The 16,943-nt window shown below is 45.5% G+C and overlaps 1 protein-coding gene across 6 annotated transcripts in view; it reads left to right on the forward strand.

Moving 5' to 3' along the window:
* The window catches only part of MICAL2 (microtubule associated monooxygenase, calponin and LIM domain containing 2), a 209,631-nt gene extending 200,005 nt beyond the window's left edge, over window positions 1–9,626 (forward strand). For all 6 annotated transcript variants that reach the window (XM_040410402.1, XM_040410404.1, XM_040410406.1 and 3 more), the window contains 2 exons: window positions 4,845–4,918; window positions 8,093–9,626. In XM_040410402.1, coding sequence (XP_040266336.1) covers window positions 4,845–4,918; window positions 8,093–8,301 — 283 coding nt within the window. In that variant the 3' untranslated portion in view covers window positions 8,302–9,626. The remainder of the gene's footprint in view (window positions 1–4,844; window positions 4,919–8,092) is intronic.
* The last annotated feature ends 7,317 nt before the right edge of the window (window positions 9,627–16,943 follow it).

Here is a 16,943-nt window from a genome sequence, read left to right on the forward strand (position 1 = left end):
TCTTTGGGTTCTCGATTTCAGGAGGTGAATATTGAGTTTTCACTGCTTTATATTTGGATTATTGTGATCACCTGATGCATCCGTGTTATGGCTCTATACAACCACCAAAATACAGCATTCATACAACTGCCATCCTACCACCGTACATCCCCATATATCCTCAATACAACTTATATACAACTGCCATCCTACCACCGTACATCCCTATATATCCTCAATACAACTCATATACAACTGCTATACTACCACCGTACATCCCCATATATCCTCAATACAACTTATATACAACTGCCATCCTACCACCGTACATCCCCATATATCCTCAATACAACTCATATACAACTGCCATCCTACCACCGTACATCCCTATATATCCTCAATACAACTTATATACAACTGCCATACTACCACCGTACATCCCCCATATCCTCAATACAACTTATATACAACTGCCGTACTACCACCGTACATCCCCATATAGCCTCAATACAACTTATATACAACTGCCGTACTACCACCGTACATCCCCATATATCCTCAATACAACTTATATACAACTGCCGTACTACCACCGTACATCCCCATATATCCTCAATACAACTTATATACAACTGCCGTACTACCACCGTACATCCCCATATATCCTCAATACAACTCATATACAACTGCCATCCTACCACCGTACATCCCCATATATCCTCAATACAACTCATATACAACTGCCATACTACCACTGTACATCCCCATATATCCTCAATACAACTTATATACAACTGCCATCCTACCACCGTACATCCCCATATATCCTCAATACAACTCATATACAACTGCCATCCTACCACCGTACATCCCCATATATCCTCAATACAACTCATATACAACTGCCATACTACCACTGTACATCCCCATATATCCTCAATACAACTTATATACAACTGCCATACTACCACCGTACATCCCCATATATCCTCAATACAACTCATATACAACTGCCATCCTACCACCGTACATCCCTATATATCATCAATACAACTGCCATACTACCACTGTACATCCCCACATATCCTCAATACAACTTATATACAACTGCCATCCTACCACCGTACATCCCCATATATCCTCAATACAACTTATATACAACTGCCATCCTACCACCGTACATCCCTATATATCCTCAATACAACTCATATACAACTGCTATACTACCACCGTACATCCCCATATATCCTCAATACAACTTATATACAACTGCCATACTACCACCGTACATCCCCATATATCCTCAATACAACTCATATACAACTGCCATCCTACCACCGTACATCCCCATATATCCTCAATACAACTTGTATACAACTGCCATACTACCACTGTACATCCCCACAATACAACTCATATACAACTGCCATCCTACCACCGTACATCCCCATATATCCTCAATACAACTCATATACAACTGCCATACTACCACCGTACATCCCCATATATCCTCAATACAACTCATATACAACTGCCATACTACCACTGTACATCCCCATATATCCTCAATACAACTCATATACAACTGCCATCCTACCACCGTACATCCCCCATATCCTCAATACAACTCATATACAACTGCCATACTACCACTGTACATCCCCATATATCCTCAATACAACTTATATACAACTGCCATCCTACCACCGTACATCCCCATATATCCTCAATACAACTCATATACAACTGCCATCCTACCACCGTACATCCCCATATATCCTCAATACAACTCATATACAACTGCCATACTACCACTGTACATCCCCATATATCCTCAATACAACTTATATACAACTGCCATACTACCACCGTACATCCCCATATATCCTCAATACAACTCATATACAACTGCCATCCTACCACCGTACATCCCTATATATCATCAATACAACTGCCATACTACCACTGTACATCCCCACATATCCTCAATACAACTTATATACAACTGCCATCCTACCACCGTACATCCCCATATATCCTCAATACAACTTATATACAACTGCCATCCTACCACCGTACATCCCTATATATCCTCAATACAACTCATATACAACTGCTATACTACCACCGTACATCCCCATATATCCTCAATACAACTCATATACAACTGCCATACTACCACCGTACATCCCCATATATCCTCAATACAACTCATATACAACTGCCATCCTACCACCGTACATCCCCATATATCCTCAATACAACTTGTATACAACTGCCATACTACCACTGTACATCCCCACAATACAACTCATATACAACTGCCATCCTACCACCGTACATCCCCATATATCCTCAATACAACTCATATACAACTGCCATACTACCACCGTACATCCCCATATATCCTCAATACAACTCATATACAACTGCCATACTACCACTGTACATCCCCATATATCCTCAATACAACTCATATACAACTGCCATCCTACCACCGTACATCCCCCATATCCTCAATACAACTCATATACAACTGCCATACTACCACTGTACATCCCCATATATCCTCAATACAACTGCCATCCTACCACCGTACATCCCCCATATCCTCAATACAACTTGTATACAACTGCCATACTACCACTGTACATCCCCACAATACAACTCATATACAACTGCCATCCTACCACCGTACATCCCCATATATCCTCAATACAACTCATATACAACTGCCATACTACCACTGTACATCCCCATATATCCTCAATACAACTCATATACAACTGCCATACTACCACTGTACATCCCCATATATCCTCAATACAACTCATATACAACTGCCATACTACCACCGTACATCCCCCATATCCTCAATACAACTTGTATACAACTGCCATCCTACCACCGTACATCCCCATATATCCTCAATACAACTCATATACAACTGCCATACTACCACTGTACATCCCCATATATCCTCAATACAACTCATATACAACTGCCATACTACCACCGTACATCCCCCATATCCTCAATACAACTTGTATACAACTGCCATCCTACCACCGTACATCCCCATATATCCTCAATACAACTCATATACAACTGCCATACTACCACCGTACATCCCCACAATACAACTTATATACAACTGCCATCCTACCACCGTACATCCCTATGCACTCCCCTAAAGAATTATTAGGAACACCTGTTCTATTTCTCATTGATGCAATTCTCTAGTCAACCAATCACATGGCAGTTGCTTCGATGCATTTAGGGGGGGGCTCCTGGTCAAGACAATCTCCTGAACTCCAAACTGAATGTCAGAATGGGAAAGAAAGGGGATTTAAGCCATTTTGAGCGTGGCATGGTTGTTGGTGCCAGACGGGCCGGTCTGAGTATTTCACAATCTGCTCAGTTACTGGGATTTTCACACACAACCATTTCTAGGGTTTACAAAGAATGGTGTGAAAAGGGAAAAACATCCAGTATGCGGCCGTCCTGTGGGCGAAAATGCCTTGTGGATGCTAGAGGTCAGAGGAGAATGGGCCGACTGATTCAAGCTGATAGAAGAGCAACGTTGGCTGAAATAACCACTCGTTACAACCGAGGTCTGCAGCAAAGCATTTGTGAAGCCACAACACGCACAACCTTGAGGCGGATGGGCTACAACAGCAGAAGACCCCACCGGGTACCACTCATCTCCACTACAAATAGGAGAAAGAGGCTACAATCTGCACGAGCTCACCAAAACTGGACTGTTGAAGACTGGAAAAATGTTGCCTGGTCTGATGAGTCTCGATTTCTGTTGAGACATTCAAATGGTAGAGTCCGAATTTGGCGTAAACAGAATGAGAACATGTCTCCATCCTCCGATGGCTACTTCCAGCAGGATAATGCACCATGTCACAAAGCTCCAATCATCTCACATTGGTTTCTTGAACATGACTGAGTTCACTGCACTAAAATGGCCCCACAGTCACCAGATCTCAACCCAATAGAGCGTCTTTGGGATGTGGTGGAACGGGAGCTTCGTGCCCTGGATGTGCGTCCCTCAAATCTCCATCAACTGCAAGATGCTATCCTATCAATATGGGCCAACATTTCTAAAGAATGCTATCAGCACCTTGTGGAATCAATGCCACGTAGAATTAAGGCAGTTCTGAAGGCAAAAGGGGGTCCAACACCGGATTAGTATGGGGGCACTAATAATTCTTTAGGTGAGTGTATATCCTCAATACAACTGCCATCCTACCACCGTACATCCCCACATATCCCCAATACAACTTGTATACAACTGCCATATATCCTCCATACATTTACAGTATATACAACTGCCATATATCCTCCATACATTTACAGTATATACAACTGCCATATATCCTCCATACATTTACAGTATATACAACTGCCATATATCCTCCATACATTTACAGTATATACAACTGCCATATATCCTCCATACATTTACAGTATATACAACTGCCATATATCCTCCATACATTTACAGTATATACAACTGCCATATATCCTCCATACATTTACAGTATATACAACTGCCATATATCCTCCATACATTTACAGTATATACAACTGCCATATATCCTCCATACATTTACAGTATATACAACTGCCATAAGAATAAGAACTTAAACACAACTACTATACGACATGCAACCAACCTCAATATACTGTAACCGCCATACGACCTCCAAGTTGTACAGAGCCATAATAGGGCCCCCATAGACAGTGTTCTGAGAACTCAAAATACAGCGCCAAACTGAGCTCCATGTGGCAGCACGAGCGGTATACACATTAGGATAAGCTGATACAGTTCAGGATTGTCGTTGTGATTTTAACAGAGCGAGAGAATTAGAGCTGGAGGATCAACAAGGACGATTAGAACAAAAGTATCGAGAGAAGATGATGATCGACCGTAAGTATCAAAGGGCATCTTTCGGCACAGAACCGTATATCTCTGCGCTGAAAATTCTGCAGGCTTCAGAGCTGAAATCTCACTAGAGATCCCAGATTTACATTCTAGGAACACTGTATCCATTTTGTTACATAGGAAGAACTGCCCCCTGAGCTCAGCCAAACTGTACTGTATATACACACTGACTCCACCAGCAGAATAGTGAGTGCAGCTCTGGAGTATAATACAGGATGTAACTCAGGATCAGTACAGGATAAGTAATGTATGTACACACTGACTCCACCAGCAGAATAGTGAGTGCAGCTCTGGAGTATAATACAGGATGTAACTCAGGATCAGTACAGGATAAGTAATGTATGTACACAGTGACTGCACCAGCAGAATAGTGAGTGCAGCTCTGGAGTATAATACAGGATGTAACTCAGGATCAGTACAGGATAAGTAATGTATGTACACAGTGACTGCACCAGCAGAATAGTGAGTGCAGCTCTGGAGTATAATACAGGATGTAACTCGGGATCAGTATAGGATAAGTAATGTATGTACACAGTGACTGCCCCAGCAGAATAGTGAGTGCAGCTCTGGAGTATAATACAGGATGTAACTCAGGATCAGTACAGGATAAGTAATGTATGTACACAGTGACTGCACCAGCAGAATAGTGAGTGCAGCTCTGGAGTATAATACAGGATGTAACTCAGGATCAGTACAGGATAAGTAATGTTTGTACACAGTGACTGCACCAGCAGAATAGTGAGTGCAGCTCTGGAGTATAATACAGGACGTAACTCAGGATCAGTACAGGATAAGTAATGTATGTACACAGTGACTGCACCAGCAGAATAGTGAGTGCAGCTCTGGAGTATAATACAGAATGTAACTCAGGATCACTACAGCATAAGTAATGTATGTACACACCAGCAGAATAGTGAGTGCAGCTCTGGAGTATAATATAGGATGTAACTCGGGATCAGTACAGGATAAGTAATGTATGTACACAGTGACTGCAGCAGCAGAATAGTGAGTGCAGCTCTGGAGTATAATACAGGATGTAACTCAGGATCAGTACAGGATAAGTAATGTATGTACACAGTGACTGCACCAGCAGAATAGTGAGTGCAGCTCTGAAGTATAATACAGGATGTAACTCAGGATCAGTACAGGATAAGTAATGTATGTACACAGTGACTGCACCAGCAGAATAGTGAGTGCAGCTCTGGAGTATAATACAGGATGTAACTCAGGATCAGTACAGGATAAGTAATGTATGTACACAGTGACTGCACCAGCAGAATAGTGAGTGCAGCTCTGGAGTATAATACAGGATGTAACTCAGGATCAGTACAGGATAAGTAATGTATGTACACAGTGACTGCACCAGCAGAATAGTGAGTGCAGCTCTGGAGTATAATACAGGATGTAACTCAGGATCAGTACAGGATAAGTAATGTATGTACACAGTGACTGCACCAGCAGAATAGTGAGTGCAGCTCTGGAGTATAATACAGGATGTAACTCAGGATCAGTACAGGATAAGTAACGTATGTGCACAGTGACTGCACCAGCAGAATAGTGAGTGCAGCTCTGGAGTATAATACAGGATGTAACTCAGGATCAGTACAGGATAAGTAATGTATGTTCACAGTGACTGCACCAGCAGAATAGTGAGTGCAGCTCTGGAGTATAATACAGGATGTAACTCAGGATCAGTACAGGATAAGTAATGTATGTACACAGTGACTGCACCAGCAGAATAGTGAGTGCAGCTCTGGAGTATAATACAGGATGTAACTTAGGATCAGTTCAGGATAAGTAATGTATGTACACAGTGACTCCACCAGCAGAATAGTGAGTGCAGCTCTGGAGTATAATACAGGATGTAACTCAGGATCAGTACAGGATAAGTAACGTATGTACACAGTGACGGCACCAGCAGAATAGTGAGTGCAGCTCTGGAGTATAATACAGGATGTAACTCAGGATCAGTACAGGATAAGTAATGTATGTACACAGTGACTGCAGCAGCAGAATAGTGAGTGCAGCTCTGGAGTATAATACAGGATGTAACTCAGGATCAGTACAGGATAAGTAATGTATGTACACAGTGACTGCACCAGCAGAATAGTGAGTGCAGCTCTGGAGTATAATACAGGATGTAACTCAGGATCAGTACAGGATAAGTAATGTATGTACACAGTGACTGCACCAGCAGAATAGTGAGTGCAGCTCTGGAGTATAATACAGGATGTAACTCAGGATCAGTACAGGATAAGTAATGTATGTACACAGTGACTGCACCAGCAGAATAGTGAGTGCAGCTCTGGAGTATAATACAGGATGTAACTCAGGATCAGTACAGGATAAGTAACGTATGTGCACAGTGACTGCACCAGCAGAATAGTGAGTGCAGCTCTGGAGTATAATACAGGATGTAACTCAGGATCAGTACAGGATAAGTAATGTATGTTCACAGTGACTGCACCAGCAGAATAGTGAGTGCAGCTCTGGAGTATAATACAGGATGTAACTCAGGATCAGTACAGGATAAGTAATGTATGTACACAGTGACTGCACCAGCAGAATAGTGAGTGCAGCTCTGGAGTATAATACAGGATGTAACTTAGGATCAGTTCAGGATAAGTAATGTATGTACACAGTGACTCCACCAGCAGAATAGTGAGTGCAGCTCTGGAGTATAATACAGGATGTAACTCAGGATCAGTACAGGATAAGTAACGTATGTACACAGTGACGGCACCAGCAGAATAGTGAGTGCAGCTCTGGAGTATAATACAGGATGTAACTCAGGATCAGTACAGGATAAGTAATGTATGTACACAGTGACTGCAGCAGCAGAATAGTGAGTGCAGCTCTGGAGTATAATACAGGATGTAACTCAGGATCAGTACAGGATAAGTAATGTATGTGCACAGTGACCCCACCAGCAGAATAGTGAGTGCAGCTCTGGAGTATAATACAGGATGTAACTCAGGATCAGTACAGGATGTAATTTGTAATATATACATGTAGGTATAGTATAGACCCCCCCCTTCCCACTGAGTGATGATGAACTGGGGAGCCTATTGCTTCCTGTGTCTCTTCTTCTTGGGTACAGTATCAGTCAGTGGTTTTATTTGGACCTAATAATGACACTTGTCATTTATATCACATTAGCGGCACTCAAAGACAAGGAGGACATTGCAGAAGAAGAGGAGATATTTGCCGAGATGATGAGAGTCATTGAGCAGAGAGATCAACTTGTAATGCGCATTGATGAACAAAGGCTTCGGGATAACTTGGAGGAGAAAAACCTGCAGGACTTTCCTCTACCCAAAGACTACGAGCTGAAGACGACCAGCCTCAACAGCAGGAGGTTCATTTAAAGAGACGGCGCTCAGGTCACATCCGCGAGTCCAAAGCTGGACAATAATGCATTATTGTCTTCGCTACTAACACAGCTCCAGTGATACATTGTATCCTTCCCTCATCAGTCAGGAAACCATATGGACTGAGTAAATGTTTAGGAACCAGTGTAATATTTCTGCAGGTTCATCCACGATGAGCAATGCCTCATGTGCAGATGGTGGCTCGTGGCTCGGTGGCTGGGATGGGGAGGGGAAATCCTCCAGCAGTAAAGGCCACAATATATCATGGGCATTGAACAAGACATTGGATGGTGGCTCCTGGCTGAAGGCAGGTGCTCAGCTGTTTTCTAGATTCCAAGAGAAGTGGAGTATGTTGAGAGTTGTAGTTTAAGAGCACCTGGCGTCCCAGTGGTTGCTGACTCCTGCTCTAGTGTCTGCTGCTCGTATTAGAAATATAGGGCTTTCTGTAGTTTGCTACGAAGCCCTGTGATTCCCATACGTACCTTTGTAAATAGATCTATACAGTATATGCATATACTATAAGACACTATACAGTACGTTAGTAGATACTCAGAGAGCTGCACTGTGGCCCCTTAGTGTGCACTGTGGCCCCACCAGTGTGGAATTCAGTCCGGGTGCTATTTTATGCCAAGGTTCTGCAACTTTCTAATTTATTTAGTTTTTATCAAGTCTGTAGTATTTGAATGACTCTTGCTTGCCATCAGTGAATGGTAACTGGAAATCCATCCTGATCCTGACTGCAGGATTCATTACAAATCTACCCCTTCTCCTAGTTCAGGTTTATGGCCATGATGTATGTCTTTTATAAACCTCACTGTGTCACAAAGTATCAGTTACTGCAAGGAGCTCCATATCTGGGATGGTTCGACCTGATCAGCCTGTTTGTATTCACTGACAGCAAGCAGAAGTTTTTACCATGATGAAGAATTCAAGCACAAAATAACTTAGGATGTCGCGCAATGTTTCATTAAACAGCGATTAAGCTTCATTTACATAAGATTTAATGGCGACATTTCCCTGCAGTGTTGATGATGAGGAGGGTGAAGGTAGCCGGGCGAGCTTACCGCAATTCTCTTGGCATTGAGTGCTCCTGCAGTGTTGGGCCAAGATGGCTTTCTAGGAGGTGAAGCAATTTATGATGTTCACACAGGGTATTTTGGGGGGCATTTTTAATGCAGAATCCATATAATGCTGGGAGTGAATGGCCAGAGATTGTTTCGTTGTGTCTTTTGGGTGTTTTTAGATGTTCTTGGACTCACAGTCAATGGACGCAGATACACTCTTCACATGCAGTAATGCCTATTTCCATAGAAGCAGCACTAGCAGCATTTCCTGCAGCTGCACATTTTTGCATCCATGTTTGGTGCATTATGAATAGGATTCCTGCACCATCAGCGATTATGTGCGAACCAGGCTTAAGTGATGAGATACGGAATAGGAGCGCGGCGCCATGGTCCTTAGGCGTAACCAGCAGGATGCCATTTATTTCTGTCTGTAACCTCCATGGCAGTGAACCCCCCGCCTGTACCCCCGCCAATGTGATTTTCCACATTTATCATTTATGCACCATGGTCTGCTGGAGTGTGTGCGCACGGCACAGTTACTATTTGCGACAAAACTTGCAAAATTTTGCACTATACTGGAATTGATCAAAAAAGGCGATTTGCATTTTCTGCCAGCATTCTAACCTCCTAGGCACAAAATGCATCAAATTCATGGAACATTTTAAGAAATTTGGCACATTTTGTGCTGCAGAGGGGAAAACAAGTCTGCGCCATAAAAAAGGCATAAAATAAGCGTCTGATGTAAAATTCTGGATATATGTTGTACGTACATTGAGTCGGTGAGTCTTTTAGGAGGTGAAAGGAATTTAGTAATAATGGAAGTGAAACAATGGCGAGGAGAGGCGCTAAACCAAGCAACGGTCTGGTCTTATTGTATAATGAAAAGTTCTAATTAACTATTTCCATTTGTTTCAACATTTTAAAGATCACTGCTTGTTCTCATTTCCATTCAGGGGCTGAAAACTCGCCCAGATCATGTCCAGCTGACACAGCTGCAGAGGGTGAGCTCCTATAACAGGGGTCCGCAACCTCCGACACTCCATCTGTTGTGAAACTACAACTCCCAGCATGCTCCACTCACTTCTATGGGAGTTCTGAGAACAGCCAAGCAAGTGTGCATGCTGGGAGTTGCAGTTTGACCACACCTGGAGTGCCGAAGGTTGCTGACCCCAGTCCTATATAAAAAAAAACGCACCTGTGTCCATTGGGCAAGATCAGGAGTGTTTAACCTCTGAATGTGTAAAGAAATTAGAATGCTCCTATTCACTGACAGCAAGCAAGATCTGTGAGAAAGTGTGACATAAGGCTAACTGCACCTGGGTCTTGCAGAACTTCATGCGGATTTCTGCGCGCTTCCTCGCCTAATCCACACCAAAAACCGCATGTGTGCGACCAGTATTTGATGCAGTTCTGCCGCAGATCGCACGGCAGCTCAATGTCCAGCTGAATGGATGTGTCTGATCTCATCCACTTTCCTCGTAAGGGATTAGGCCTCATGCACACGAATGTTGTTTGTTTCCGTGTCTGTTCCGTTTTTTTTTGCAGATAGGATGCAGACCCATTCATTTCAAAGGCTCCGCAATAAATGCGGACAGCACACCGTGTGCTGTCCACATCCGTATGTCTGTTCCGTAGACCGGCACAAAAAATAGAAATGTCCTATTCTTGTCAGTTTTAGGCATTGTTACAATGGATCCGCAAAAAAAACAAAAAACGGATGGCATACAGCTGTCATACTTTTTTTTGTGGATCCGCAATTTGCGGACTGCAAAACACATACGGTCATGTGCATGTAGCCTTAGGCCTCCTGCACACGAATGTGGAGGCCGCAATGCACGAACACCGTCCGCAGGGCAGCCGCAGCGGATCGCGGACTCATTCACTTCAATGGGTCCGCGATCCGGCCGTTCCGCAAAAAGATAGGACATGTTCTATATTTTTGTGGAACAGAAGTACAGGACGAAACCCCACGGAAGCAGTAGTGCTTCCGTAGGGTTCCATTCCATGCTTCCGTTCCGCATCTACGGATTTGCGGACCCATTGAAGTGAATGGGTCCGCATCCGTGAGGCGGAATGCACACGGAACGGTGCCCATGTATTGTGGATCCGCAAATGTGGTCCGCAATACGGCAACAGGACACCTGCGGTCGTGTGCAGGAGGCCTTATTGTGATATGGGGCCCCTTCTGCTATACATCAGCTGCTGAAATATATTGTATCAAATATAGTCTCTGGGCATCTAATTAAGGCAACATGCACACGACCGTATGTGTTTATGACATCCGTTTTTTTTGGCGGATCCATTGTAACAATGCCTAAAATGGACAAGAATAGGACATGTTCTATTTTTTTTTGCGGGGCTACGGAACGGATATACTGATGCGGACAGCACACTGTGTGCTATTCGCATTTTATGCGGATCGATTGAAATGAATGGGTCTGCATCCTATCCGCCAAGAAAACGGAACGGACACGGTAACAAACAACGTTCGTGTGCATGTAGCCTAAGGCCTCATGCACACAACCGTTGTTTTGGTCCACATCCAAGCCGCAGTTTTTGCGGCTCGGATGCGGACCCATTCACTTCAATGGGGCCGCAAAAGATGCGGACAGCACTCTGTGTGCTGTCGGCATTCGTTTCTCCGTTCCGTGGTCCGCAAAAAATATATAACCTGTCCTATTCTTGTCCATTTTACAGACAAGAATAGGCAGTTATATCAATGGCTGTCCGCGCCGTTCCGCAAATTGCGGAACGCACACGGACAGGATGGTTTTGCAGATTTGCAACTTGCAGACAGCAGAACACACCACGGTCGTGTGCATGAGGCCTATTCCAGAGCAAGGTATCCCCTATCCCAAGAAGGGGTTTCTGTGTTCCTCCCAGAATCCAGGCTGCTGCTCCGTTCATCCACGGTTCCTAGGACTAGGATATGGATTTGCAGACTCAGGTAATATACCTGCTTGCCCGTCTTGCTGCCCATTCAGATTGGATGGAAGTCCGTTTTATTGTCGGGCGGCCACAGATGGTGACACAGAATAAAAGTTATTGCACCGGACATGTCGACAGAATGCACTACAGTTCACAAGTCACAATCCGTTTGGAAAAGACGCACAACTTTTACTTATTATAAACCTCCTAATAAAAAGTTCTAATCAACTGTCTCAATTCCTCACCATTATAAAGGTCTGTGCTTGCTGTAAGTGAATGTAAACCTGTCCATCTGACAGAGCTTTTAACACTAACTAAACCCGGTACATGTGGCAAATGGACAAGATCAGGATGTGTTTTTTTTTTAAAACTTTCTATTCACTGACAGCAAGCAGAGATCTTGAAAAAGGCCATCATTATTCTTGTTTTTCCTTCTGGATGCTGAAGACTAATCCTGCGCACACAATTACAGGTAGGATGATACACTGGAGCAAACCCTCAGCAGCCGCTTCACTCGCCAGGTTGGCGGGGGTCCCAGAGGTGGCGTCACTTTATAAGATGGAGAAGCCCTTTAGGCGCACGCGTTTTACCTCATCATATTACCTTCCGCAGGTCGGTCAATAAGCTTCTAAACGCTCCATTAGGTTATTGTACATAATAATTGTCTATTGAAGGGTTAATTCACTAAGAATGTCGTTCTACTACGTGTAGTCACAATTCCCTCTTCGGTGGTCAGACACATACCCCATGATGGTTTCCAGACCTTTGACTGGTGCTTTCAGGCAGGAGACTTAAGTGTTGGGGGTCTTTTATGGGAGTAATATCCCCGTTAGGTCCATGTTCACATGAGAAACTTTGTTGATCTGTTGCTACTTCTTTAGGGAAAACTTGGAAAGGAAAAAAGTTATGAAACAAGTTCTCTTTCTAGTTCTCTATTCTTAAACAACATTCTTATGACAATATGCTCGTCTAGGTATCCGGGAAATTATTTATTGATACAATGTGTATTTTATTTATTTTCACATGACATGAAATTTTTTTCTGATTCCGCTCCATAGAGATGTTGATGGGAGGAACGATGCCTTCCTAGGAGTTTTGTACATACAGATATATGTGATGTCTATAATATAACTACATGCAATAAACCATTATCCTATTCTGAAATTGTGGATGTTTTGTATTTGCTTGTGTCTTAGTCCATGATGTCCTGCAAAGTCCCCGGAGTCCAGTGGCTCTGTGGCCCAGTCCCCGGAGTCCAGTGGTTCTGTGGCCCAGTCCATGGAGTCCAGTAATTCTGTGACCCAGTCCCCGGAGTCCAGTGGTTCTGTGGCCCAGTCCCCGGAGTCCAGTGGTTCTGTGGCCCAGTCCACGGAGTCCAGTGGTTCTGTGGCCCAGTCCACGGAGTCCAGTGGTTCTGTGGCCCAGTCCCCGGAGTCCAGTGGTTCTGTGGCCCAGTCCCCGGAGTCCAGTGGTTCTGTGGCCCAGTCCCCGGAGTCCAGTGGTTCTGTGGCCCAGTCCCCGGAGTCCAGTGGTTCTGTGGCCCAGTCCCCGGAGTCCAGTGGCTCAGTGCTACAGTCACAGGCATCTATTGGTTCCATGCTTCAGTTCCTGGTGTCCAGTGGTCCAGCTCCAGGACAAACAGCGCCAACTGCCAATGCGTACGTTTTCTGCATTTTCAGAGCAAATTGTGGGCAGACTATTTTGTTGGAAATAGTTACATTTGGCCTCCTGCAATGCAGCCCCCAACCCACCCAATATAGCGCTTGCACCCAACCTAGCCCATGAACGTGTGCGCCTCAGGCTCAATGCACGAACACCCTCCATGGGGCAGCCGCAGCATATCGCGGACCCATTCAAAAAAGATAGAACGTTGTTCTATCTTTTTGTGGAACGGAAGTACGGGACGAAACCCCACAGAAGCACTCCGTAGTGCTTCCGTTCCGCATCACCGGATTTGCGGACCCATTGAAGTGAACAGGTCCACCACATCCGTGATGCGGAATGCCCACGGAACGGCGCCTGTATATTGCAGATCCGCCATACGGCCACGGGGCGCACACACGTTCGTGTGCAGGAGGCCTTAAAATGATCTAAATACAATTATTTTAGGGGTGAGATTGCTGTACTCTGAGAAGCACATTGGGGGCTGCATTGTATCAAAGTCTCTTGCATGGCTGTATTAAGGGGCTGCCATCAAATCAGTGGGGTCCGGGGTGAATCGATTTTTGTATTGGGGGTAACATTATCTGATCATTTTACTGGGGAGAGTCTAGCAGCGGCAGACCAATGTAATATGGGGCAGGGGCATTGTCAGATCTCTGGGATATCAGAATCTGAGGGGGGGGGGGGGGGGGTCAGGTCAGGGCCCTGGGAGTATCACTGGTCCAATAACTGAATTACTGTATTGTATTGGAGAGGTCCGAATATTATATCGGGGTCTAGCAGTGATATGCGCTATATTGGGTGGGTTGGGGGCTGCATTGCATTTAGGGTTGGAGACATCCTTGTATTGGAGCGGTTAAATCAATATAATTGGGGGAGGGGGGTAGCAGTGACAGGACAGTGTACGGAGAGGGTCGGGGGCCGCCTTGTGTTGGAGAGGTTTTATGGTGGGCTAACAGTGAGATACACAGGGCACTGTATTGGTTACACTATTATACTGGGGGGCTAGCAGTGACTGGGCAGTGCACTGGGAGGGTTGGGGGCTGCCATGTATTGGTTAGATTATTATACTGGGGGGCTAGCAGTGCACTGGGAGGGTTGGGGGCTGCCATGTATTGGTTAGGTTATAATACTGGGGGGATGGCAGTGCACTGGGAAGGTTGGGGGCTGCCATGTATTGGTTAGGTTATTATACTGGGGGGCTAGCAGTGCAATGGGAAGGTTGGGGGCTGCCATGTATTGGTTAGGTTATTATACTGGGGGGCTAGCAGTCACTGGGAGGGTTGGGGGCTGCCATGTATTGGTTAGGTTATAATACTGGGGGGCTGGCAGTCACTGGGCATGCACTGGGAGGGTTAGGGGGGTGCCATATATTGGTTAGGTTATTATACTGGGGAGGTAGCAGTGACTGGTTAGTGCACTGGGAGGGTTGGGGGCTGCCATGTATTGGTTAGGTTATTATACTGGGGGGCTAGCAGTGCACTGGGAAGGTTGGGGACTGCCATGTATTGGTTAGGTTTTAATACTGGGGGGATGGCAGTGCACTGGGAAGGTTGGGGGCTGCCATGTATTGGTTAGGTTATTATACTGGGGGGCTAGCAGTGCACTGGGAAGGTTGGGGGCTGCCATGTATTGGTTAGGTTATTATACTGGGGGGCTAGCAGTGCACTGGGAGGGTTGGGGGCTGCCATGTATTGGTTAGGTTATTATACTGGGGTGCTAGCAGTGCACTGGGAGGGTTGGGGGCTGCCATGAATTGGTTAGGTTATTATACTGGGGGGCTAGCAGTGACTGGGAGGGTTGGGGGCTGCCATGTTTTGGTTAGGTTATTATACTGGGGGGCTAGCAGTGACTGGGAGGGTTGGGGGCTGCCATGTTTTGGTTAGGTTATTATACTGGGGGGCTAGCAGTTACTGGGAGGGTTGGGGGCTGCCATGTATTGGTTAGGTTATAATACTGGGGGGCTGGCAGTCACTGAGAGGGTTAGGGGGGTGCCATATATTGGTTAGGTTATTGTACTGGGGGGCTAGCAGTGCACTGGGAGGGTTGGGGGCTGCCATGAATTGGTTAGGTTATTATACTGGGGGGCTAGCAGTGACTGGGAGGGTTGGGGGCTGCCATGTTTTGGTTAGGTTATTATACTGGGGGGCTAGCAGTTACTGGGAGGGTTGGGGGCTGCCATGTATTGGTTAGGTTATTATACTGGGGGGCTAGCAGTCACTGGGAGGGTTGGGGGCTGCCATGTATTGGTTAGGTTATAATACTGGGGGGCTGGCAGTCACTGGGCATGCACTGGGAGGGTTAGGGGGGTGCCATATATTGGTTAGGTTATTATACTGGGGAGGTAGCAGTGACTGGTTAGTGCACTGGGAGGGTTGGGGGCTGCCATGTATTGGTTAGGTTATTATACTGGGGGGCTAGCAGTGCACTGGGAGGGTTGGGGGCTGCCATGAATTGGTTAGGTTATTATACTGGGGGGCTAGCAGTGACTGGGAGGGTTGGGGGCTGCCATGTTTTGGTTAGGTTATTATACTGGGGGGCTAGCAGTTACTGGGAGGGTTGGGGGCTGCCATGTATTGGTTAGGTTATGATACTGGGGGGCTGGCAGTCACTGGGAGGGTTGGGGGCTGCCATGAATTGGTTAGGTTATTATACTGGGGGGCTAGCAGTGACTGGGAGGGTTGGGGGCTGCCATGTTTTGGTTAGGTTATTATACTGGGGGGCTAGCAGTTACTGGGAGGGTTGGGGGCTGCCATGTATTGGTTAGGTTATAATACTGGGGGGCTAGCAGTCACTGGGAGGGTTAGGGGGGTGCCATATATTGGTTAGGTTATTATACTGGGGGGCTAGCAGTGCACTGGGAGGGTTGGGGGCAGCCATGAATTGGTTAGGTTATTATACTGGGGGGCTAGCAGTGACTGGTTATTGCACTGGGAGTCGGATCCCCGCCTGTGCACAGATGCGGCTCTGTCCCGGCAGCACTGG

This window comes from Bufo bufo, chromosome 10, assembly GCF_905171765.1.
Source record: "Bufo bufo chromosome 10, aBufBuf1.1, whole genome shotgun sequence".
Classification (NCBI taxonomy): domain Eukaryota; kingdom Metazoa; phylum Chordata; class Amphibia; order Anura; family Bufonidae; genus Bufo; species Bufo bufo.